This window comes from Idiotropiscis lumnitzeri, chromosome 2 (assembly GCF_059441095.1).
Source record: "Idiotropiscis lumnitzeri isolate Australia: NSW breed Sydney's pygmy pipehorse chromosome 2, RoL_Ilum_1.0, whole genome shotgun sequence".
Classification (NCBI taxonomy): domain Eukaryota; kingdom Metazoa; phylum Chordata; class Actinopteri; order Syngnathiformes; family Syngnathidae; genus Idiotropiscis; species Idiotropiscis lumnitzeri.
In genome coordinates this window covers 25,076,594-25,100,017 of record NC_142392.1, presented here as the reverse complement: position 1 = coordinate 25,100,017, position 23,424 = coordinate 25,076,594, and the positions used below count along the sequence as shown (strand labels likewise).

Below are 23,424 nucleotides of genomic sequence, written 5' to 3'. Positions count from 1 at the left end.
GTAATAGTTCTCAAAATTATATTTCTTATCCATTTAGCTTAGTTAAAGGATATTTTATTGACAATCTAACATCACTATACAAAGACAGAAAAAAATGGTGGTGGGGGGGCGCGAAATAATTGAGAAGCGCTGCTAGTATATGCAGACATTATATTCATACAATCTTGCAGGCCGAGTGAACCACAGTATTGTTGCAAGTTCGGTCGGATAAATGGAAACGTCTCACTGCTGTTGCAGCAGCGGCTTCTCGGGGCAAAGGCGGAAGTGACGTAGTGCTGACCCGCCAATGTGGCGTTAATTTAGTTATTTTGTTATTTTTTTATCAACCTAATTAAAATATTATAGAAAATATATATTAAAATAGAACGGCCAGGGGTAAAAACAAACACAGAGGCAAAGAAATATATTTGAAAAATACGCGCTTAAACCATGACGTCATCAGAAAGCGCGCAGCTTCCGAAGGGCCTCGACCACATCCACCGACCCGTCCACACCGAAATAAAAACAACCACCGCTAAATTCTTCTGATTTAGTGTGGAACTGACTGTAATTTTCTCATAGGATGTCCAGTGCTACTCTAAAGTACCACGACATAATTCATTAAGTCTTTGTGTCCCGATAACCTCATTTTCGCTCGTTGATCCTTTTCGGCGTAGTTAGCTTAGCTTGTTAGCTAGCTAGCCGCTAACGAAAAGAGGCACATGACTCATCGCCAAGCAGAGATCAAGGACGGATTTTTTGGAATTATCATTTGAAAATGTGTGAAAGAACGACACACAAATACAAAGAGGAACTTTGTGGAATAAAAGAAAAGAACGAGCAACATCTTCAACTGCTGGGCGAAGTTAGCAAGCAGCCTCGTGTTGTGCTACACAAAGCAGGTTTGTACACGTCTTACTCTCATTTGCTTTGGAAAGAACGACTTTCTATCGTTAAAAATATGCATCACAACATTAAGTTGTTTGGGGAAATGCGTTCAAGGTTATTGCCGTTTTATTTTTAAATATTGTCTTTTACTTGCAGGTCTGCGGAACATTTATTTTTGACAAATGAAATCAGTGCAGAAAATAAATGCCAAAGAATAACCAATAGTGGGGGGTGAACTCCATGTTTTTCCCAGTATAAAATTTGAACTGGTTAGTTAACATTTTACATTTTCCGTTTTTTATATCTTGTTCAAGCAATTCCTTACGGAAGGAATTCTGCTTGAATCTAAAATATGTGCACACTGCGGCGAAAACATCAATGGCGGTTGATCAATTTTAGTGGATAAAACACAAAATATCAAGTTTTTCTTTTTAAAAATGAAGTGCGTATCTGTCTTTTTTATTTATGAACTTTGTACTGTCTTAGTCAGGTGAGAGTCAAAGAACCTCAGGTGGCTCTGCACTGTTTTGTGCACGTGTGCATAGTTTCACCCCATCCAAACATTTAAAATTCATTTAATGCATCCATCCAAGGTTGCACGGATCTCATCGGTGAACAAGCGCATGCTGCAAGGAATGAATCTGCATCTTTGGCTTACTATGCGCTTAAAAAGGGAGTACGCCGCAACCTCCTTTTCTACCAACAAGCCCAGGAACATTTAGTTCCTGGTAATAAAGTTCCTGTGGCCCAGGTGGTTTGCATCTCGACTGCAACTCATAGTTCTTGATAATGTATGCAAAAGACAATGATGACGTAACAGTGGGAGGTCTTGTGTTACTTTGTTACTCATTACTGAATCCCTCTGGCTGTTATACATCATTGCGGTTACAAAATAATTCAGTGAATTCATAATATTTTGGTGTATCTTAGTCGAATTTGAATACATATTGGATAACTTTAAAATATACAGTCATTATTCAAATATGTCAACATGAAAGTCAGAGTGAAAGTGTTGTTGCTTAATGCTTATGTGTAAGAACTTTAACTCTTAAAACGTAATTTTGTTTTAAAATTTATTTCAAAACAGAAATTTTATAAAAATAAAAAGGGTAATGTCGGAACTTACTCGCAGGATAAATGTCATTTTGGGTAAAAAAAAACCCCAAACGTAAATCATACAATAAATAGCGACTCTGATGCCAGGGCCCCTTTAATTCTTTTAGGGATCCAGATTATAATGGAAGCAAAAATACCCACGATGAAGCTTTCTCGAAATGCAAAAAGAAATACTTGTAAACATATTTCACTTGAAGGATTCCTATTCTATCAATGACATTATGTTGCGATGGCCCCCATTAATAAGTTAGGGTCCCACAACAGGTGTTCCATGAGACGCACACAATAGCCCGGGTGTGCTAACTTCAGCTCGCTTCCAGAAACGTCTGTGACTATGTAAGGAATTAAATCGGGCATCAGCCGCAACGTGCTTCCTTTTTAAATGCCCGTTTATCACTGTTGTGCGGCTAACGGGAGGCTTACATCGTAGGACGTAATTTTGTGAAATGTCCCCATGGTCCGGTCCAAGTTGGGGTCGCACGCATTGCTCCGTGTGTGGCAGGCACAAGTCAAGGTAGCACGGTAGAAATAATAAAAGACAAAGTCGCCGCATGAGCTTTGACTTGTCCAAACCAAATGTGTGTTTGTCTTTTTGTGTCCTGCAGACGTCAGACAAAATGATCTCTGTTCTGTGAAAGAGGAGCCAGACTTGACTCACATCAAAAAGGAGGAGGAGGAGATCAACAAGTCACCAGTGAACGTCCCTATAAAGACTGAAGATGAAAACGAGGATGAGAGTGAGGACAACAGAGGGGCGGAGCCTACAAGCAGCAGTTCAAGTCGTCACGTGACAAAAGAAGTTGATGAAGACCACTGGGGGCCATCACGAGCACATCATGAGGACACATTATCAGACGCTCATGACGACGATGATGATGATGCTGGGCAAGCTAAAGGTGAAAGGGCATGTCACACTGACTCATTAACTTCAAAGCTGTCTTTAAAAGGGCACAGAAAAACACACTGTGGTGAAAAACCTTTTTCCTGCTCGGTTTGTGGCAAAAGCTTCTCTCGGAAGTCTCATTTAGTTAGGCACACAAGAACGCACAGTGGAGAAAAACCTTTTTCTTGCTCAGTTTGTGGGAAATGCTTCTCTCGAAAGTTTGATTTAACAATCCACACAAGAATTCACAGTGGAGAAAAACCTTTTTCCTGCTCAGTTTGTGGAAAATGCTTCTCTCGAAAGTTTGATTTCACAATCCACACAAGAATGCACAGTGGAGAAAAACCTTTTTCCTGCTCGGTTTGTGGCAAAAGCTTCTCTGTAAAGTCACATTTAACAAGGCACACAAGAACGCACAGTGGAGAAAAACATTTTTCCTGCTCAGTTTGCGGAAAAGGTTTCTCTGACAAGTCTAATTTCACAAGCCACAGAAGAACACACAGTGGTGAAAAACCTTTTACTTGCTCGGTTTGTGGCAAAAACTTCCTGCGTAAGTCGCATTTAACAATCCACGCAAGAACACACACTGGTGAAAAACCTTTTACTTGCTCGGTTTGTGGCAAAAGCTTCCTGCGTAAGTCGCATTTAACAATCCACGCAAGAACACACACTGGAGAAAAACCTTTTTCCTGCTCAGTTTGTGGAAAATGCTTCTCTCAAAAGGCAAGGTTCATAGCACACAAAAGAATACACAGTGGAGGAAAACCATTTTCTTGCTCGGTTTGTGGCAAAAGCTTCCTGCATAAGTCAACGTTTACAATCCACACAAGAACACACACTGGAGAAAAGGCTTTTTCCTGCTCAGTTTGTGGCAAAAGCTTTTCTCTAAAGTTCCGATTAACAGAGCATGCAAGAACACACACTGAAGAACCTCTTTCTTGCTCATTTTATGGTAAAATCTTCCCCCATAAGTCACATTTAACAGAACACACAAGAACACACAGTGGTGAAAGTCCTTTTTCCTGCTCAGTTTGCGGAAAAAGTTTCTCTCAAAAGGCAAGTTTAACAAGACACACAAGAACTCACAGTGGAGAAAAACCTTTTTCCTGCTCAGTTTGTGGAAAATGCTTCTCTGAAAAGTCAACGTTAACAAGACATACAAGAACACACAGTGGAGAAAAACCTTTTTCCTGCTTAGTTTGTGGAAAATGCTTCTCTGAAAAGTCACATTTACGAAGTCACACAAGAACACACAGTGGAGATAAGCCATTCAGTTGCAGTGTTTGTGCTAAAAAATTCACCACTAAACAGCAGGCTGAGAGACACGATTGTGATGGAGAGAATGTAGGGCTGGGCAATATGACCTAAAATCAATATCGCAATAAAATGAGCAATTTTGCCTCGACAACGATGAATCAATTACATTTCCGCCCGTGGACCAAAATCAAAATAAATGCAGGAAATACATAACTGTTTTCTTTATTGACCAAGTGGTACACATTACTTTCAATGGAAAATAAAAGTACAAAAATCATGTGTAGAAGCCTTCCAAATATCTTACTTTGCATGACTTGAACAATGTGACAAAGAACAGGAGAAAAAGGGAACTTCTCGCAAAATCTTCTCTGCAAACAGATTGTGCCAAGATGCTGTAATGCCATGTGCAAAGGCGCTAGTCGCCTGTCAACAAAATGCTAAATAAAATGAAAAAAAAATGTCAATGGAATGCCAATGCCAAATAAAAAAAGTGTACTTCATCAGGAAAATGCGCCGTCTCGAGTACTCTGGTGCGCAGGTGCCACTTGTCGTCTATGTAATGCACATTCATGCTCAAACAGGGGTCCATGTCGCGTCTCGACCACAAGTCGGATGAGGATGCAAAATGCTTGTCATGTCTGCGCTCCTGTCCCAATGTTGTCCATATTGGGAAGTGCGGTTTGCGACAAATATTTTCGTACCTCTTGTCGGCTACTTTCATGAGGCGTTTGAATCTTGTGCGCTCCACTGTCGCTCGAGGAGCTTTAGCTTTCGAGCTATGTGCTCGGCTATCGCGTCCACCACTGAGACGTTCTCTCGTATGGTGTCGGCTCCGTTATGGGCTGTTGTCACTTGTCCAACCTTGCTTCTCACTTTGAACTTTTAGCGTAAGCTCCAAGTCAACAGCATGGTTGTGTTGTGGGTGGTGAAAAAGAAAAGGTTGGACGCGCTGTTTCGGATGCTTACGATGTACTTGGTAGTTCGTGTTCTTTTGCTCAAACATCGTCTTTGTGGAACCCAAAACATTTCCAAACGACAGATGTCCAATTTCTTTTCGGGACAAGCGCGACAGGAACAACTTCAACGAACGTTACTTCGCGTGTCAGCCGCTTCTGGATTTGAATCGCCAGCAACGACCGACCGGGTCGTCAGTTTTCTTTCTAGTTCAGCTGGGTGGAGTCACGTGACTAAAAAGACTTTTCTTTTTTTTTTTTAAACACTGAATTTTCCGACATGGGCAAAATGATTGTATTAAATTTCAGGAACAGTAAATTTTCGGTTTATCATCCAGCCCTACGAGAATAGCAGCGATCCTTGAAGCTTAAAAAAAAGGACAAAAAAAACTTGAAGGAACCAACTCTTTGTGGTAAGATGTAAATGTAATTTTGAATAAAATATGATAAATTTAATTTTGCAAACTTTTTTATTGACATTAAGCCAATGTGATCAGTGCCAGAATAACCTATATGTCTGAGTGATGATTATTTTTTGGGTGATTTTACATCAAGATGTAAATAAAATTAATTGCTTTTGCCGAGAACATTTGTTAACATTATTCTTTTCAGTTGTGTTTTTGATTGTACCTAATGGAAAAGGTGTGAGAAGAAACTGCTTATGAAATCGGTGCCTTCCACAATCATCAATAAAATCACTTGTTCCACTTGCTCAACTGGCCTTCATTACGCTGTGTGAAAAGTTGAAAAACTGAACTAAAAGTTGAACTATAAAAAGAACAAGACAGAAAAACGCAAGTGGTCTCCGTTTCTCTCAAAGGTTTTGGAATGTCAGGAGTTGGCAACTTGATGGCAAGTGGAGTCAGCGTTTATTTGTCACCACGGAGGAGATGATCCGCATCACGCAGTTTGTTGCTGCTGCTGTCTGAATTGGACCCGGGTGGCCACACACGAGCGTCCCTGAATTTCACCGGCGGATCTTCAGCTATCCCACGTCTGACCCCAGATTGTTATGGAATTTTCAGCAGTGAGGGAAGATCAATGAGATAGTCTGGAAAATAAATTGTCTTTTGGGTCAGTCTGCAGAGTGATCTCGCGCGCAGTGGGAGAAGTGCATGGGAAGATACTGATGCACACAGGAAGATGATTTATTTGACAGGAACTTTGTAATCTTAAAACAAAAAGATCCTTTTTCTGCGTTGAGCCTACTCATCAGTCAAGGTCGTGTTGTTTTGGCTTCACAAAGAATCCTCGAGTACTAGATGTGAAAGTCACTTTCTTCAAAAGCAGGTGGCCACAATAAATAACAAAAACCTTACTTGCAAAATCATTTTCCAGAACATTAAGATTGAACAAAATAGTGACACTGTGTCAGTTGAAATGAGCACACACGACTGACTGTGAACACGTCTTTATTCCAAGACTGCCAACAACAGAATAACGCACAAACACAAATTCGCGCCAACAAACATTAACATGAATACGCCCCCAAACGGGATGCCTGCTGGGTGAGAGGCATGGTCCTAATGTCCGCCACACAGCCCCCCCCCGAACACCCAGAAGGTCGCTCAGAACGAAAACCTCACCGGGGGCTTCACCGGCCTGCCACAACGACTACGCAGGCCATCCTTTAGTGGTGCAGTTGAAACCCGGTGGGCAGGGGGGTCAGGCGAGACAGGAGCGGGAGCACGACACACAACGTCGTCGCGCGGAAGTGAGGGCGTGGACTTTGGAGGGCGACCGCGGCGAGGGACGTGGGCCGGCAACAGCACATCGCCTGCAACCAAATGAGCTGGTTTTAGCCTATCTACCGAGACGCACTCCCTTCGCCCACCCATATCAAGCACAAAACTCTTATCGCCGCGCTCCAGCACCCTAAACGGGCCGTCATACGGTGGCTGCAAGGGCGAGCGGTGGGCATCGTGGCGCACAAAAACAAAACGGGCTGACGCGGACGGCACGAATACCTTGGGAACACAGTGGTGAACCGGTGCAGGGCTCAGGGGCCCCCCCGACAAAAAGGAAAAGGGCGGAGCGTCCAAACCGTCTGGCAGAAATTCACCAGGTACGCGAAGCGGCTGACCGAGCACCAACTCAGCAGGAGCGGCGTTAAGATCCTCCTTCGGCGCTGAACGTAAGCCGAGCAAAATCCATGGCAGACGGTCGACCCAGTTACCGTCCGATAACGCAGCTCGCAGCGCAGCTTTAAGTGACCGGTGAAAACGTTCGCACAAACCGTTAGCCTGCGGATGGTAGGCAGTAGTGCGGTGCACGCGCACACCCAACGATACTGCCAAGGCTGACCAGAGCTCAGATACAAACTGGGGGCCCCTGTCCGAGGTGATATCGGACGGCGTGCCGAAACGCGCGACCCAGGACGACAGAAACGCACGGGCTATATCCACCGAGGTCGTGGAGGACAGAGGAACCGCCTCTGGCCACCTAGTCGTCCGGTCCACCATAGTGAGTAGGTGAGTAAAACCTTGCGAAGGGGGAAGGGGACCTACCAAGTCCACATGCACATGGTCGAACCTCCTGGCCGGAATCGGAAAAGGTTCAAGGCTCGACCTGGTGTGTCGGTGGACTTTGGCACGCTGACATGCTACACAGGCCGCTGCCCACATCCTGACGTCCTTACGAAGCCCGGCCCAGACAAACTTTGCCCCAACCAGCTTGACCGATGCACGGACGCCAGGGTGTGACAGGGAGTGGATCGAATCAAAAATCCGGCGACGCCATTCCAACGGAACCACAGGACGAGGGCGGCCCGTGGACACATCGCAGAGGAGAGCAGTGCGACCGCCCCGCAACACCACCTCCTCAAGCTTAAGAGCCGTACTCACTGCCTTGAGGTTGCGGATGTCAGGATCAACGGACTGGTCGGCAGCCATTTCCGAAAAATCAACCCCGAGCTGGACTGGACACACGATCGCGCGCGATAAACAATCAGCCACAGGGTTACACTTACCGGCCACGTGCCGAACGTCCGTCGTAAACTCTGAAACGGCCGCCAAGTGCCGCTGCTGACGGGCCGACCATGGTTCAGTAACCTTTGACATCGCAAACGTAAGTGGCTTATGATCCACGTAAGCCGTGAAACGGCGTCCTTCAAGAAGGAAGCGAAAGTGGCGCGTCGCAAGGTACAAAGCCAACAACTCTCGGTCGAAAACACTATACTTGCGTTCGTTATCCCGCAGCTTACGACTGAAAAACGCAAGAGGCTGCCACACATTTGCCACGAGCTGCTCAACCACTGCCCCAACAGCTATATCAGAAGCATCTGTAGTTAAGGCAACTTGCGCAGTCGCAATCGGGTGGACCAGGAGAGTCGCACTCGCCAGGGCGTCCTTAGTTTGTTGAAAAGCCTGTTCCCGCCGTGCAGACCACTCGACAGTATCATTAGCTTTCTTATTTTTCAAGGCATTGTAAAGAGGATGCAGGAGGTGGGCCGCACGCGGGAGAAACCGGTTATAAAAATTAACCATGCCCAAAAACTCCTGCAGCGCCTTAATTGAGGCCGGGCGGGGGAAATCCACCACTGCCTTCACCTTGGCGGGCAAGGGGACCGCGCCCTGTGCTGAAATCCGGTGGCCTAAGAAATCAATCTCAGCCAGACCAAATTGACATTTCGCTGGGTTAACGATCAGACCATGCGAATCAAGACGCTTGAAAACCTCTGTTAAGTGCGACAGATGTTCCTCTGGTGAAGGACTGGCCACCAGAATATCGTCAAGATAAACAAACACAAAGTCGAGGTTGCGCAACACAGAGTCCATCAATCTTTGAAAAGTCTGTGCTGCCCCCTTCAGTCCAAAAGGCATGCGCAAGAATTCAAAAAGACCGAACGGGGTTATCACCGCGGTTTTGGGCACATCTTCCGCCTGCACAGGCACCTGGTGGTAACCACGGACCAAGTCCACTTTTGAAAAAATGGTGGTGCCCGCCAAACGGGTGGAAAAGTCTTGAATGTGTGGAATGGGGTAACGGTCATGCGTAGTCACATTGTTAAGGCGACGAAAATCACCACAAGGCCGCCAGGAACCATCCCTTTTAGGCACCATGTGTAAAGGCGAGGCCCACGGACTGTTAGAACGCCTCACAATCCCCAAACGCTCCATTGTAGCAAACTCCCCTTTTGCTATCGCTAATTTGGCCGCGTCAAGGCGACGCGCGCGAGCAAAAACTGGCGGGCCGACCGTGGGTATGAAATGCTCCACCCCGTGTTTAGTGCATGCGGTGGAAAAGGCTGGAGTCGTTAGGGAGGGAAAGTCTGTCAGCAGGCGCTGATAAATGTCACCCGATGCCAAATAATTCGCATGCGTTAATGGCCCGAGTCCCCCAGCCTCACACGGAAAAGTAGCAAAAGAAACAGCGTCAATCAAACGGCGGTTTGCGACATCAACGAGCAGTCCATGTGCACACAGAAAATCCGCGCCGATAATGGGAACCGTGATTGCGGCAACAAGAAAGTTCCACTGGAAATCACGTCCATGGAAGCACAGAGTCACCGACCTGGAACCAAAGCTGATGATGGGCGAGCCGTTAGCCGCACACAGGGGTGGTCCGCAAACGCCGCCCGCCTTGTCCACGGCGGAGGGTGTAAGCAGGCTGACTTGCGACCCGCAGTCCACCAGGAAACGTCTTCCAGAGGACGAGTCCGTAAGGAAAAGCAGCTCGCTCTCTTTGCCGGCGCCCACAGCCACTACTGAACGCCGGCGTTGGAGTTTCCCGGAGCTTCGTAGGTGCAGGGGGGAACACAACGCCGGGCCCTGGCGCCAAACCGCTGATGAAAGAAGCAGAGAACCTTCCCACGACGCTTTCGAACGACCACTGCGGCCACCGTTGACGGATCCACGTCTGGTGTCGTCCCAAGGGTGGAATCGGCCGCCACACTTTGCACGGCGAACCGTCTCGTAGCCAGCAGAACTCGATCCGCTTCCTCAGCCAAACCTCGATAATCGCCGGTCGCCAGACAAGCGGAGTTAGCCAACACCGCGCGCACCGGAGATGGTAGCTGTCGCAGGAAAATGTGCGGGAAAATAAAACCGCCCTCATCCGAACCCAAGAGCGACAGCATATTGTCCATGAGATCCACCGCCGTGCCATCGCCCAAACCGGGCAGGGAAAGGAGCCTATCTGCCCTCTCTGAGTCCGACAAACAGAACCTCCTCAGCAGAAGCTGTTTGAGCGCGTCGTATTTCCCGCCATGTGGAGGTGCTCGCAATAGCTGCATAACACGACGTGTAGTCAGTTGGTCGAGGGACGCCACGACCATGTAGTACTTCGGGTCATCGGAGGTGATTCCACGAAGGTGGAAAAGCGCTTCCACATGCTGGAACCACGAAGCCGGATCGCTCTGCCAGAACTCCGGTAGCCTCACGGTAGCGGTGACGGCTGCAAGATGAGGGAGTTGGGGCGGCATGGCCGAGGAAGACACCTCTTCATCTACGACTTGAAACATACTCAGCGTCGGGGTCACCAATGTGGCAGTTGAAATGAGCACACACGACTGACTGTGAACACGTCTTTATTCCAAGACTGCCAACAACAGAATAACGCACAATCACAAATTCGCGCCAACAAACATTAACATGAATACGCCCCCAAACGGGATGCCTGCTGGGTGAGAGGCATGGTCCTAATGTCCGCCACATTGTCACTGATACTGATGGTGGAGTGGTACACTCGCCTGAGTTGTGTGCAGGCAACGTGGGTTCAGTTCCCACTCAGTGACGGTGTCTAAGTCTGCCCTGTGACTGGCTGGCGACCAGTTCAGGGTGTTGTGCGCCTTTCGCCCGTTGTCAGCTGGAATTGGCTCCAGCACTCTCCCGCGACCCTGTTCAGGATAAGTGGTGAGGATAATGACATGACATGACAAATATTTGTCATCTCATCAATATTTGCACAACAGAGTACTGAGCTTCGAGATCCTCACTATAATAGTTCTCAAAATTATATTTCTTATCAATGTAGGTTAGTTAAGGGATATTTTATTGACAATCTAATCTCAATATACAAAGACAGAAAAAAATTGGCGGTGGGGGGGCGCGAATCTTTTTCTTCTTGGTAGGGGCGGGCGTGAAATAATTGAGAGGCACTGCGAGTATATGCCGACATTATATTCATACAATCTTGCAGCCCGATTGAACAGCAGCATTGTTGCAAAATCGGGAGGAGAAACGTAAACGTCCCACTGCTGTTCCAGCAGCGGCTTCTCGGGGCATAGGCGGAAGTGACGTCGGAGCTGACTCGCTTTTGTGGCGTTATTTTAATTATTTTGTTACATTTTTTTATCAACCGAATTAAAATATTACATAGAATATATATTGAAACAGAACAGCCAGGGGTAAAAACAAACACAGAGGCAAAGAAAGATATTTGAAAAATACGTGCTTAAAGCATGACGTCATTAGCAAGCGCGCAGCTTCCGAAGGACCTCGACCACATACACCGACCCGTCCACACCGGAACAAAAGCAGTCCACCGCTAAATTCTTCTGATTTAGTGTGGAACTGACTGTAATTTTCTCAAAGGATGTCCAGTGCTACTCTAAAGGACTACGACATAATTCATTAAGTATTTGTGTCCCGATAACCTCATCTTCGCGTGTTGATGCTTTTCGGCGTAGTTAGCTTAGCTTGTTAGCTAGCTAGCCGCTAACGAAAAGAGGCACATGACTCATCGCCAAGCAGAGATCAAGGACGGATTTTTTGGAATTATCATTTGAAAATGTGTGAAAGAACGACACACAAATACAAAGAGGAACTTTGTGGAATAAAAGAAAAGAACGAGCAACATCTTCAACTGCTGGGCGAAGTTAGCAAGCAGCCTCGTGTTGTGCTACACAAAGCAGGTTTGTCCACGTGTTACTCTCATTTGCTTTGTAAAGAACGACTTTCTTTCATTAGGAATATGCATCACAACATAAAGTTGTTTGGGGAAATGCGTTCAAGGTTATTGCCGTTTTATTTTTAAATATTGCCTTTTACTTGCAGGTCTGCTGAGCAATTGTTTATGTCAAATGTAATCAGTGCAGAAAATATATGCCAAAGAATAACCAATAGTGGGGGGTGAACTCCATGTTTTTCCCAGGATAAAATTTACATTTAAAATAACAAAATAACATTTTCTGGTTTTTATATTTTGTTCAAGCAATTCCTTACGGAAGGAATTCCGCCTGACTCTAAAAATGTGCACACTGCCGCGAAAACGTCAATAGCGGTTGATCAATTTTAGTGAATAAAACACAAAATATTACGTTTTTTTTTTTTTAAATTAAGCACGGATTGGTCTTATTTATTTATTAACTTTGTACTGGCTTCGTCGGGTGAGAGTCAATGAACCTCGGGTGGCCCTGCACTGTTTTGTGCACGTGTGCGTAGTTTCACCCCATCCAAACATTTAAAATACATTGAATGCATCCATCCAGGGTTGCACGGATCTCATCAGTGATCAAGCGCATGCTGCAAGGAATGCATCTGCATCTTTGGCTTACTATGGGCTTAAAAAGGGAGTACGCCACAACCCCCTTTTCTACCAACAAGGCCAGGAACATTTAGTTCCTGGTCATAAAGTTCCTGTGGCCCAGGTGGTTTGCATCACCCCCGCAACTCATAGTTCCTGGTAATTTATGCAAATGACAATCATGACGTATAAGTGGGAGGTCTTGTGTTACTTTGTTACTCATTACTGACACCCTATGGCTGTTAAGCATCATTGCAGTTCCAAAATAATTCAGTAAACACTTAAAATATTATGGTGTATCTTAGTTGAATTCGAATACATATTCCAAAAACGTCTGTGACTATGTCAGGAATGAAATCGGGCATCAGCCGCAACGTGCTTCCTTTTTAAATGCTCGTTTATCACAGTTGTGCTGCTAAAGGGAGGTTTACATCGTAGGACGTAATTTTGTGAAATGCCCCCATGGTCCGGTCCAAGTTGGGGTTGTACGCATTGCTCCGTATGCGGCAGGCACAAGTCAAGGTAGCACGGTAGAAACAATATAAGACAAAGTCGCTGCATGAGGTTTGACTTGACCAAACCAAATTTGTCTTTCTGTGTCCTGCAGACGTCAGTGAAAACGATCTCCTTTATGTAAAAGAGGAGCGAGACTTGACTCACATCAAAAAGGAGGAGGAGGAGGAGGAGATCAACAAGTCACCAGTGAACGTTCTCCCTATAAAGACTGAAGATGAAAACAAGGATGAGAGTGAGGACAAGAGAGGGGCGGAGCCTACAAGCAGCAGTTCAAGTCATTACGTGACAACAGAAGGTGATGAAGACCATTGGGGACCATCACAAGTACATAATGAGGACACATTATCAGACGCTCATGACGATGATGATGCTCATGACGATGATGATGGGCAAGCCAAAGGTGAAAGGGCATGTCACACTGACTCATTCTCTTCAAAGCTGTCTTTAAAAGGGCACAGAAAAACACACAGTGGTGAAAAACCTTTTTCCTGCTCGGTTTGTGGCAAAAACTTCTCTCGAAAGTCTCATTTCGTAAGGCACACAAAAACGCGCAGTGGAGAAAAACCTTTTTCTCGCTCAGTTTGTGGCAAAAGCTTCTATCAAAAGTTTGATTTAACAATCCACACAAGAATGCACAGTGGAGAAAACCCTTTTTCTTGCTCAGTTTGTGGCAAAAGCTTCTCTCAAAAGTCTCATTTAGTAAGGCACGCAAGAACACACAATGGAGAGAAGCCTTTCTCATGCTCAGTTTGTGACAAAAGCTTCTCTCAAAAGTCTCATTTAGTAAGGCACGCAAGAACACACAGTGGAGAGAAGCCTTTTTCATGCTCAGTTTGTGGCAAAGGATTCTCTGAAAAGGGAAATTTAACAAAACACACAAGAACACACAGTGGAGAAAAACCTTTTTCTTGCTCAGTTTGTGGAAAATGCTTCTCTCAAAAGTCAAGTTTAACAGAACACACAATAACACACAGTGGAGAAAAATCTTTTTCTTGCTCAGTTTGTGGAAAATGCTTCTCTCAAAAGTCAAGTTTAACAAAACACACAAAAACACACAGTGGAGAAAAACCTTTTTCCTGCTCAGTTTGTGGTAGACGCTTCTCTGTAAAGTCAAATTTAACTTGCCACACAAGAACACACACTGGAGAAAAACCTTTTTCTTGCTCAGTGTGTGGCAGGAGTTTCTCTCTAAAGTCGCATTTACGAAGCCACACAAGAACGCACAGTGGAGAAAAACCTTTTTCCTGCTCAGTTTGTGCCAGGAGTTTCTCTCTAAAGTCGCATTTACGAAGCCACACAAGAACGCACGGTGGAGAAAAACCCTTTTCCTGCTCAGTTTGTGGCAAAAGCTTTTCTTTTAAGTGGAATTTAAAAACACATACACGATTACACACTGGAGAAAAACCTTTTTCCTGCTCAGTTTGTGGCAAAAGCTTCTCTGTAAAGTCAAATTTAACAACCCACACAAGAACACACAGTGCAGAAAAACCTTTTTCCTGCTCAGTTTGTGGCAAAAGCTTCTCTGTAAAGTCAAGTTCACAAAGCCACACAAGAACACACAGTGGAGACATGCCATTTAGTTGCAGCGTTTGTGCTAAAAAATTCTTCACTCAACGTCTTGCTGAGAGACACGATTGTGCTGGTGAGAATTGCAGCGATCCTTGAAGCTTAAAAAAAAGACAACAAAAAACTGAAGCAACTAACTCTTTGTGGTAAGATGTAAATGTAATTTTGAATAAAATATGAAAAATTTAATTTTGCAAAGCTCTTTTATCGACATTAAGCCAATGGGATCAGCGCCAGAATAACCATTGTGTCTGAGTGATGATGATTTTTTTTTGTGTTTACATCAAACATGTCAATAAAATTAATTGCCTTTGCCTGGAATAACATTTGTTAACGTTATGCTTTTCAGTTGTCTTTTTAATCGTACCTAATGGAAAAGGTGTGAGAAGAAACGGTGCTTATGAAATCGTTGCCTTCCACAATCATCAATAAAATCACTTGTTCCACTTGCTCAACTGGCCTTCATTACGCTGTGTGAAAAGGTGAAAAACAGAACTCGAAGTTGAACTATAAAAAGAACCAGACAGAGAAACGCAAATAGTCTCAGTTTCTCTCAAAGGTTTTGGAATGTCAGGAGTTGGCAACTTGATGGCGACTGGAGTCAGCGCTGGTTTTCTCGCTGTGTTAGGCTGGCTCGTATATGTATGGTCCATTGAACATAACTCAAACTCTTCAAATATCCCCTCACATTTAATATTATGCTTTCTGAATAAATTTCTGCAAAATACACTTAATGGGTTGAGCTCTATCAAGTGTTTGGGGTTTGTTGCTAAGCAGAATCTCACTTTGGAAAAAACTATCATTTAGTCAAATATACCAAATATTTTTTTTCATGCTGTATTATATTTTTTATACATTGGATTATTTATATATTGAAATAGGAAAATATTAAAATGTAAAATTGGAAACCACCTACAGACTTAATTCAATTAACAAATATAGAAACATTTTATAAATATTGAACTAATTGAGAAGAGTCCTGATCTTGAAATAAATATTGAATTATAAAAAATACTAAAAAATTAATTCAATAACCCGACCCTGGATGAGCGGCAGAAAATGGCTGGATGGATGGAATAATTTAAATTGCACACATTTTCAAAAGAACAAATATGTTCAGAAATATTCAAGTGTGAAATAAAAAGGTTCAAATTGTTGATAATTTTACATATTAAAATAATTGAATAAATATTGTATTATTACATAAGCAAGCTTAAATATACATTGAAATAAATGAAAAAAAAAGTCTTGTATTTTTAAATGGCCTAATATAGATATGGGAAGTAATTCTCTTTATGAAACTATGAAGGGACTGGAGCTCACAGAAGTGACCAGTCTTGGTTCTGAAGTTCCGATGTAACCAGATACTGCCCTGAGAGAAAATAGGCCTGAGCATTGTTTATGGTGGGGGCAATTCTCTCGCCAGGTCAGTGACCTTCCAGGGTGTGAAAGTAATTTAAGGTGCCTTCAGTGAAGTCCTACGTGAATGAATCCCCATCAAAATACCATAATTTATGACACATCGGCTGGACAAATAATATCCAGAAACACACTTACGCACCACTGAGTGAGTGTTGGACGATATAGCTTCTTTTGAAAGGTCCGACTTGAAAATGTCTTTGCAAGTGTATCTACAAGGCGCCGCGTTCAGGACCCAGTCTCCCCAGGAGGCCTGGGTTCGAATTTCCCCATTGTGGGACTAATAAAGGGAATATTATTATTATTATTAATTAAATCCACAGGACCTTTTCAAACTTGTCTTTATCTTCGGGTTCATTGAATACCTCGATGGCCTCGGCTCCGGCATTGGTTCGCAAAAGGGCTATTTTTTTTTCGTCCGCTCTGTTTCCGACTCCCACGTCGGCAAGGTAGAGCAGGAATTGTTGCTTGAAAGCCCGCCAACTCGCGTCCAGATTTCCCTTCATTTTTAGCGCTTCTGGTGGCCTTACGGAGTCCATCTCGCGTCAGTCCTTTTCTTGACCCGCGACCTGGTACCATGTAATGTTCTGTCTTCTAAGAAGTCACGCAGGTAACGTAATGCTGCAAGCTTGTGTGTCTTTATTTACTGACTTGCATTCTCGTCTATGTGCAGACACACTTGTTCGTCTGGTAACCATTAATTGCACTCAATCACCTTTTTAAACTTGTTTGTGAAGCTTGTATCAGGCACTTGAATAAGATATTGGAATTAACGTAGACCCACCAAATTTTATATCTATATCTATTTCAATTCCCAGACTGTTGTAAAAGCTTTCTTTGTATATAATCTAGACAGTGGCATCCTCACAGGCATTGCCCCCAGAAACAATTTTACAACGTATACATTTCGTTGTGCCGATAATCACCACAATCCAGAAGTGTTGGTTCGCAATAATGTCCTAATGATATCCAGCTAATATGGCACAATGTTAGAATTTGGCTTTGCAAGATGGGCAAATTATTCCTGAATTGTCATGACCCGTGTCGGGCATGTCAGTGTGTTTGTTGTTATTTTCTTCCCTCCTTCGTGCCATGTGCTTTTCTGTTATTGTTTTGTCAGCTGTGTAGGGGCGTTTCCCTCTCAGCCATCTCGTCCTCACCAGCCACGCACCTGTTCCCTGTCAACCATCACGCACCTGATTCCCATCTGCTCCCCTGATTACTCGGACTATTTAAGCTTCCCAGACCAACTACTCAGCGTCATTGCCACACTTTCCGGACTTCCACGACCACGTTTGTTCCTGTCAAGCTCATGCTCTTGTTCACGTCCTCGTTCCCGTTACGTCCCTCAGCGTTTTGTCCCGGCTTCTGTTCCTCGTCCTCCTTTTCTGTTAGTCACATTTTGGTTGCCCTTGATACCTAGCACCCTGCCACGTTGTTTGTCCTTGTTTGTTTCATTTAATAAATTCCCTTCACGTTACCCACCTCTCGGCCTCCTCGCCTTTTGGGTCCACCTCCTCCTCGCCGTAAGGCGAGCCCCCGACAGAATGACCCGACCCAGAAAGAAGGACCCAGCGAGGGGCTCGCGGCGGCGTCATGGACACCGCCACACGGACAACCTCCCTCAACCTGCCGATCAGCTCAGCGCCACGTCTGCTACACTCCCCTCGTCTCCAGATTACGTCATCGACGGTTTACCCGTCATTCCACCCCATCTGATCATCGACTCGGATCAAAAGGACGATCTCGAGTATATCTACCGTCTTTCAGACGCCCAGCGCAACCCGGACTCAATCAGTGACCAGATTTCTGAACTTCAGGCCCACTTTGCTAAAATGGAAGCTCACTTGGCCCAGAAGGAGGAGGAGATGCTGGCTGTACTGGCAAAGAGGGAGGAGGAGAACCTCGCCCAGAAGAGGAACCAGGAACTGGAAGCTCAGATCTCGGAGCTGCAGGAGGATCTGGAATCGGAGAGACAGGCGCGCAACAAGGCAGATGAGGCGCGCAGAGACCTTGGAGAGGAGCTGGAAGCTCTCAAGACTGAGTTGGAGGACACTTTAGACTCAACTGCAGCACAGCAAGAGCTGCAGGTCAAGTTTGGAGAGAGCGAACAGCAGAGGCGGGAGATGGCTGACAAGTTGGCCAAGATGCAGTCGGAGCTGGACAATGTCAACAGTCTGCTGACTGAAGCCGAGGGCAGAAACATCAAAGTCAGCCAAGACCTGTCTTCAGTGGAGTCGCAGCTGCAGGATGCACAGGAGATGCTCCAAGAGGAGACTCGCCAAAAGCTGAGCCTCTCCACTCGCTTGCGGCAGCAGGAGGACGAGCGGAACGCTCTGCGGAAGATGCTGGCTGAGGCAGAAGAGGGCAAGAGGAACGCGGAGAAGCAGGTCTCCTCACTTCAAGTCCAGCTGGTCGACATGAAGAAGGCTGATGGGGATCAGGTCCCCCGTCTCGGCTGCGCCCGGTCCGAATGCTGTGCCCGGCCCGCAGTCGCCTCCACGTCAGCTGCAGCAACCCATGTCGCCTCCACGTCAGCTGCAGAAACCCATGTCGCCTCCACGTCAGCTGCAGCAACCCACGTCGCCTCCACGTCAGCTGCAGCAACCCACGTCGCCTCCACGTCAGCTGCAGCAACCCACGCCGCCTCCACGTCAGCTGCAGCAACCCACGTCGCCTCCACGCCAGCTGCAGCAACCCATGCCGCCTCCACGCCAGCTGCGCAGACCATGCCGCCTCCACGCCAGCTGCGCAGACCATGCCGCCTCCACGTCAGCTGCAGCAACCCACGGCGCCTCCACGTCAGCTGCAGCAATCCACGCCGCTTCCACGTCAGCTGCAGAAACCCACGCCGCTTCCACGTCAGCTGCAGCAACCCACGCCGCTCCCTCGTCGGCTGCAGCTTCCAGTGCCGGTCCCTCACCAGCTGCAACCTCCAGAGTCCCACTCCGGCTCACCGTCAGATACTGAGCCCCGTCCCGGCACCTCCCTAGCTGCGAAGCCCCGTCCCGGCTCCTCGCCAGCTGCTGAGCCCCGTCCTGGCTCCTCGCCAGCTGCTGAGCCCCGTCCCGGCTCCTCGCCAGCTGCTGAGCTCCGTCCCGGCTCCCCGCCAGCTGCTGAGTCCCGTCCCGGCTCCCCGCCAGCTGCTGAGCCCCGTCCCGGCTCCCCGCCAGCTGCTGAGTCCCGTCCCGGCTCCCCGCCAGCTGCTGAGCCCCGTCCCGGCTCCCCGCCAGCTGCTGAGCCCCGTCCCGGCTCCCCGCCAGCTGCTGAGTCCCGTTCCGGCTCCCCGCCAGCTGCTGAGTCCCGTCCCGGCTCCCCGCCAGCTGCTGAGTCCCGTCCCGGCTCCCCGCCAGCTGCTGAGTCCCATTTCCGTTCCCCGCAAGCTGCTGAGTCCCATTTCCGTTCCCCGCAAGCTGCTGAGCCCCGTCCCGGCTCCCCGCCAGCTGCTGAGCCCCGTTCCGGCGCCTTGCCAGCGCCCCAGGTCCACGTTCCGGCGGAGCACGTCTTGCATCCGCTCCCAGTTCCCAATCCAGCGGAGCACGCTGTGCGTCCGTTCCAAGTTCACGTTAAGACGGAGCACATCCCGCATCTGTCCCAAGTTCACGTCCCGGCGGAGCACGTCCTGCGTCCGCCTCAAGCTCATGTCCCGGCGGAGGACGTCCTGCGCCCGCCTCAAGTCCATGTTCAGGCGGAGCACTCCCTCCGTCCGTCCCAAGTTCACGTCCCGGCGGAGCACGTCCTGCGTCCGCCTCAAGCTCATGTCCCGGCGGAGCACGTCCTGCGTCCGTCTCAAGGTCAAGTCCACGTTCAGGCGGAGCACTCCCTGCATCCGTCCCAAGTTCACGTCCCGGCGGAGCATGTCCTGCGTCCGTCTCAAGGTCAAGTCCACGTTCAGGCGGAGCACTCCCTGCATCCGTCCCAAGTTCACGTCCCGGCGGAGCACGTCCTGCGTCCGTCTCAAGGTCAAGTCCACGTTCAGGCGGAGCACTCCCTGCATCCGTCCCAAGTTCACGTCCCGGCGTAGCACGTCCTGCGTCCGCCTCAAGCTCATGTCCCGGCGGAGCACGTCCTGCGCCCGTCCCAAGTCCTTGTTCTGGCAGAGCACGTCCCGCAGCCGCCTCAGGTCTTTGATCCGACGGCGCTCGACCTGCACCCGTCGCAAGTTCCTGCCTCGACGGCGGTTAACAATTCCCTGCCGTCCCAAGTCACGTTCGCGACGGCGTCCAAAGGACCGCCGTCGTTTCCCGCCTCTGTCTCGGCGGTCGTCGACGACGCGCCGCCGCCCTTCGTCTCTGCCTCGGCGACGTCTGATGAACCGTCGCCGCCTCCCGCCTCTGTCCCGGCGGTGCCAGAGGAACCACCGCCACTCCTCGCCTCTGTCTCGGCGACGTCCGATGATCCGCCACTGCTCCCGGTTCCTGCCTCTGCGGTGGACGACGACCAACCGCCGCTCCACGTTCCTGTCTCGGCGGGGCTCGACGACCAGTCGCCGCTCCACGTTCCTGTCTCGGCGGGGCTCGACGACCAGTCGCCGCTCCAAGTTCCTGTCTCGGCGGGGCTCGACGACCAGCCGCCGCTCCACGTTCCTGTCTCGGCGGGGTTCGACGACCAGCCGCCGCTCCACGTTCCTGTCTGGGCGGGGTTCGACGACCAGCCGCCGCTCCAAGTGCCTGCCTCGACGGCGCTCGACGACCTACCGCCGCGCCTCGTCCCTGCTCCGGCGGCGTCCGGCGATCCACCGCGTCTCGTCCCCGTCTCGGCGGCGTCCGACGACCAGCCGCCGCTCCACGTTCCTGTCTCGGCGGGGCTCGACGACCAGCCGCCGCTCCACGTTCCTGTCTCGGCGGGGCTCGACGACCAGTCGCCGCTCCACGTTCCTGTCTCGGCGGGGCTCGACGACCAGTCGCCGCTCCACGTTCCTGTCTCGGCGGGGCTCGACGACCAGTCGCCGCTCCACGTTCCTGTCTCGGCGGGGCTCGACGACCAGTCGCCGCTCCACGTTCCTGTCTCTGCGGGGCTCGACGACCAGTCGCCGCTCCACGTTCCTGTCTCGGCGGGGCTCGACGACCAGCCGCCGCTCCACGTTCCTGTCTCGGCGGGATCCGACGACCAGCCGCCGCTCCACGTTCCTGTCTGGGCGGGGTTCGACGACCAGCCGCCGCTCCAAGTGCCTGCCTCGACGGCGCTCGACGACCTACCGCCGCGTCTCGTCCCTGCTCCGGCGGCGTCCGGCGATCCACCGCGTCTCGTCCCCGTCTCGGCGGCGTCCGACGACCAGCCGCCGCTCCACGTTCCTGTCTCGGCGGGGCTCGACGACCAGCCGCCGCTCCACGTTCCTGTCTCGGCGGGGCTCGACGACCAGTCGCCGCTCCACGTTCCTGTCTCGGCGGGGCTCGACGACCAGTCGCCGCTCCACGTTCCTGTCTCGGCGGGGCTCGACGACCAGCCGCCGCTCCAAGTTCCTGTCTCGGCGGGGTTCGACGACCAGCCGCCGCTCCACGTTCCTGTCTGGGCGGGGTTCGACGACCAGCCGCCGCTCCACGTTCCTGTCTGGGCGGGGTTCGACGACCAGCCGCCGCTCCAAGTGCCTGCCTCGACGGCGCTCGACGACCTACCGCCGCGTCTCGTCCCTGCTCCGGCGGCGTCCGGCGATCCACCGCGTCTCGTCCCCGTCTCGGCGTCGTCCAACGACCAGCCGCCGCTCCACGTTCCTGTCTCGGCGGGGCTCGACGACCAGCCGCCGCTCCACGTTCCTGTCTCGGCGGGGTTCGACAACCAGCCGCCGCCCCAAGTGCCTGCCTCGACGGCGGTCAACGACCCACCGCCGCGTCTCGTCCCTGCTCCGGCGGCGTCCGGCGATCCACCGTGTCTCGTCTCCGTCTCGGCAGCGGTGTCCAACGTCCTACCGTCGCTCCAAGTTACTGCCTCGGTTGCGCCCACCTCAACGCCGGCCCAAGCCCCGTCCTCTGCTGCACCCAGCGTCGCGCCGCCGCCTCTCGTCTCAGCCCCGTTGGCGGACTCCTTTTGGCGTTCGGGTCGCCCCGGACGTCCGCCTGAATGGCCACAATGGGACGTGCTGGTCTGGCCGCCCGCACGCCCTCCTGAAGGGCCGCGAAAGGACTTGCTGGTCTGGCCTCCCGGACACCCGCCAGACCGGTCCCGAACACGGGTGGTGGTCCCACCTCCCGACCCCTTCCGCCCACCCTCGTTTTTGGACTTTGTTCTTTGGGTTGTTGTTTTTTTTCTTTTGGCTTTATTTGGGACGTCTGGAATCCGTCCCTTGAGGGGGGGGTACTGTCATGACCCGTGTCGGGCATGTCAGTGTGTTTGTTGTTATTTTCTTCCCTCCTTCGTGCCATGTGCTTTTCTGTTATTGTTTTGTCAGCTGTGTAGGGGCGTTTCCCTCTCAGCCGTCTCATCCTCACCAGCCACGCACCTGTTCCCTGTCAACCATCACGCACCTGATTCCCATCTGCTCCCCTTATTACTCGGACTATTTAAGCTTCCCAGACCAACTACTGAGCGTCGGGTCATTGCCACACTTTCCGGACTTCCACGACCACGTTTGTTCCTGTCAAGCTCATGCTCTTGTTCACGTCCTCGTTCCCGTTACGTCCCTCAGCGTTTTGCCCCGGCTTCTGTTCCTCGTCCTCCTTTTCTGTTAGTCACGTTTTGGTTGCCCTTGATACCTAGCACCCTGCCACGTTGTTTGTTTCATTTAATAAATTCCCTTCACGTTACCCACCTCTTGGCCTCCTCGCCTTTTGGGTCCACCTCCTCCTCGCTGTAAGGCGAGCCCCCCGACATGAATTAAAGAAAATTTAGTTCACTGAGTTCAAATATCTAACTGTCTCGAGATTATAAATTAAGCCCTGAGCTAACGCTCCAATTTTTACAGTTTTTTGGCAAATCTTTAAAGCAAACCAAATGAAATAGTAACCATTTATGATAAATAAAAATCCCAAACCTAGAATTACGCAGATACCAAATTAAACCATTTTTTACGGGAAGAATAGGTGCTCTCCAAGATGTAGACAGCTCCAAGACCGCTGCAGTCTTCACCTCCTATTGTCTCCCGAATGCCTCCCTCCACCTCCAGGCTGTGCCAACTCTGATTCTGTCAACTGGGCGAGGGTGTAGAGACAGTAAAACAATTGAGGGAGCTGTGGAGCAGAGCCCAAAATCAGTCGGGCCCCGTGTCCACAACCCCTCCGGCAGAGACGCACACAGAGCTACCTCTCCCGAGTGACCCGCTTCGTGAAATTTTGAAATTTAGTCACGTTCCCAAAACCGAAGAATTTGTAGTGGGTGCTGAAGTATGATACCCTGTTAGTGACGCAGCGTATTCAACATTCGTAATAGACGTCTGAACCCAGCCAACCG

General features: G+C 49.3%; 1 protein-coding gene across 1 annotated transcript; it reads left to right on the top strand.

The window, feature by feature from the left end:
- Nucleotides 1-757: 757 nt before the first annotated feature.
- On the top strand, nucleotides 758-22,098 carry LOC148342081 (uncharacterized). The gene is made up of 3 exons (XM_088288054.1): nucleotides 758-881; nucleotides 2,589-3,756; nucleotides 21,930-22,098. Exons 1-3 carry the CDS (start codon nucleotides 758-760, stop codon nucleotides 22,096-22,098), a joined length of 1,461 nt encoding a protein of 486 aa, XP_088144180.1.
- Nucleotides 22,099-23,424: the final 1,326 nt, after the last annotated feature.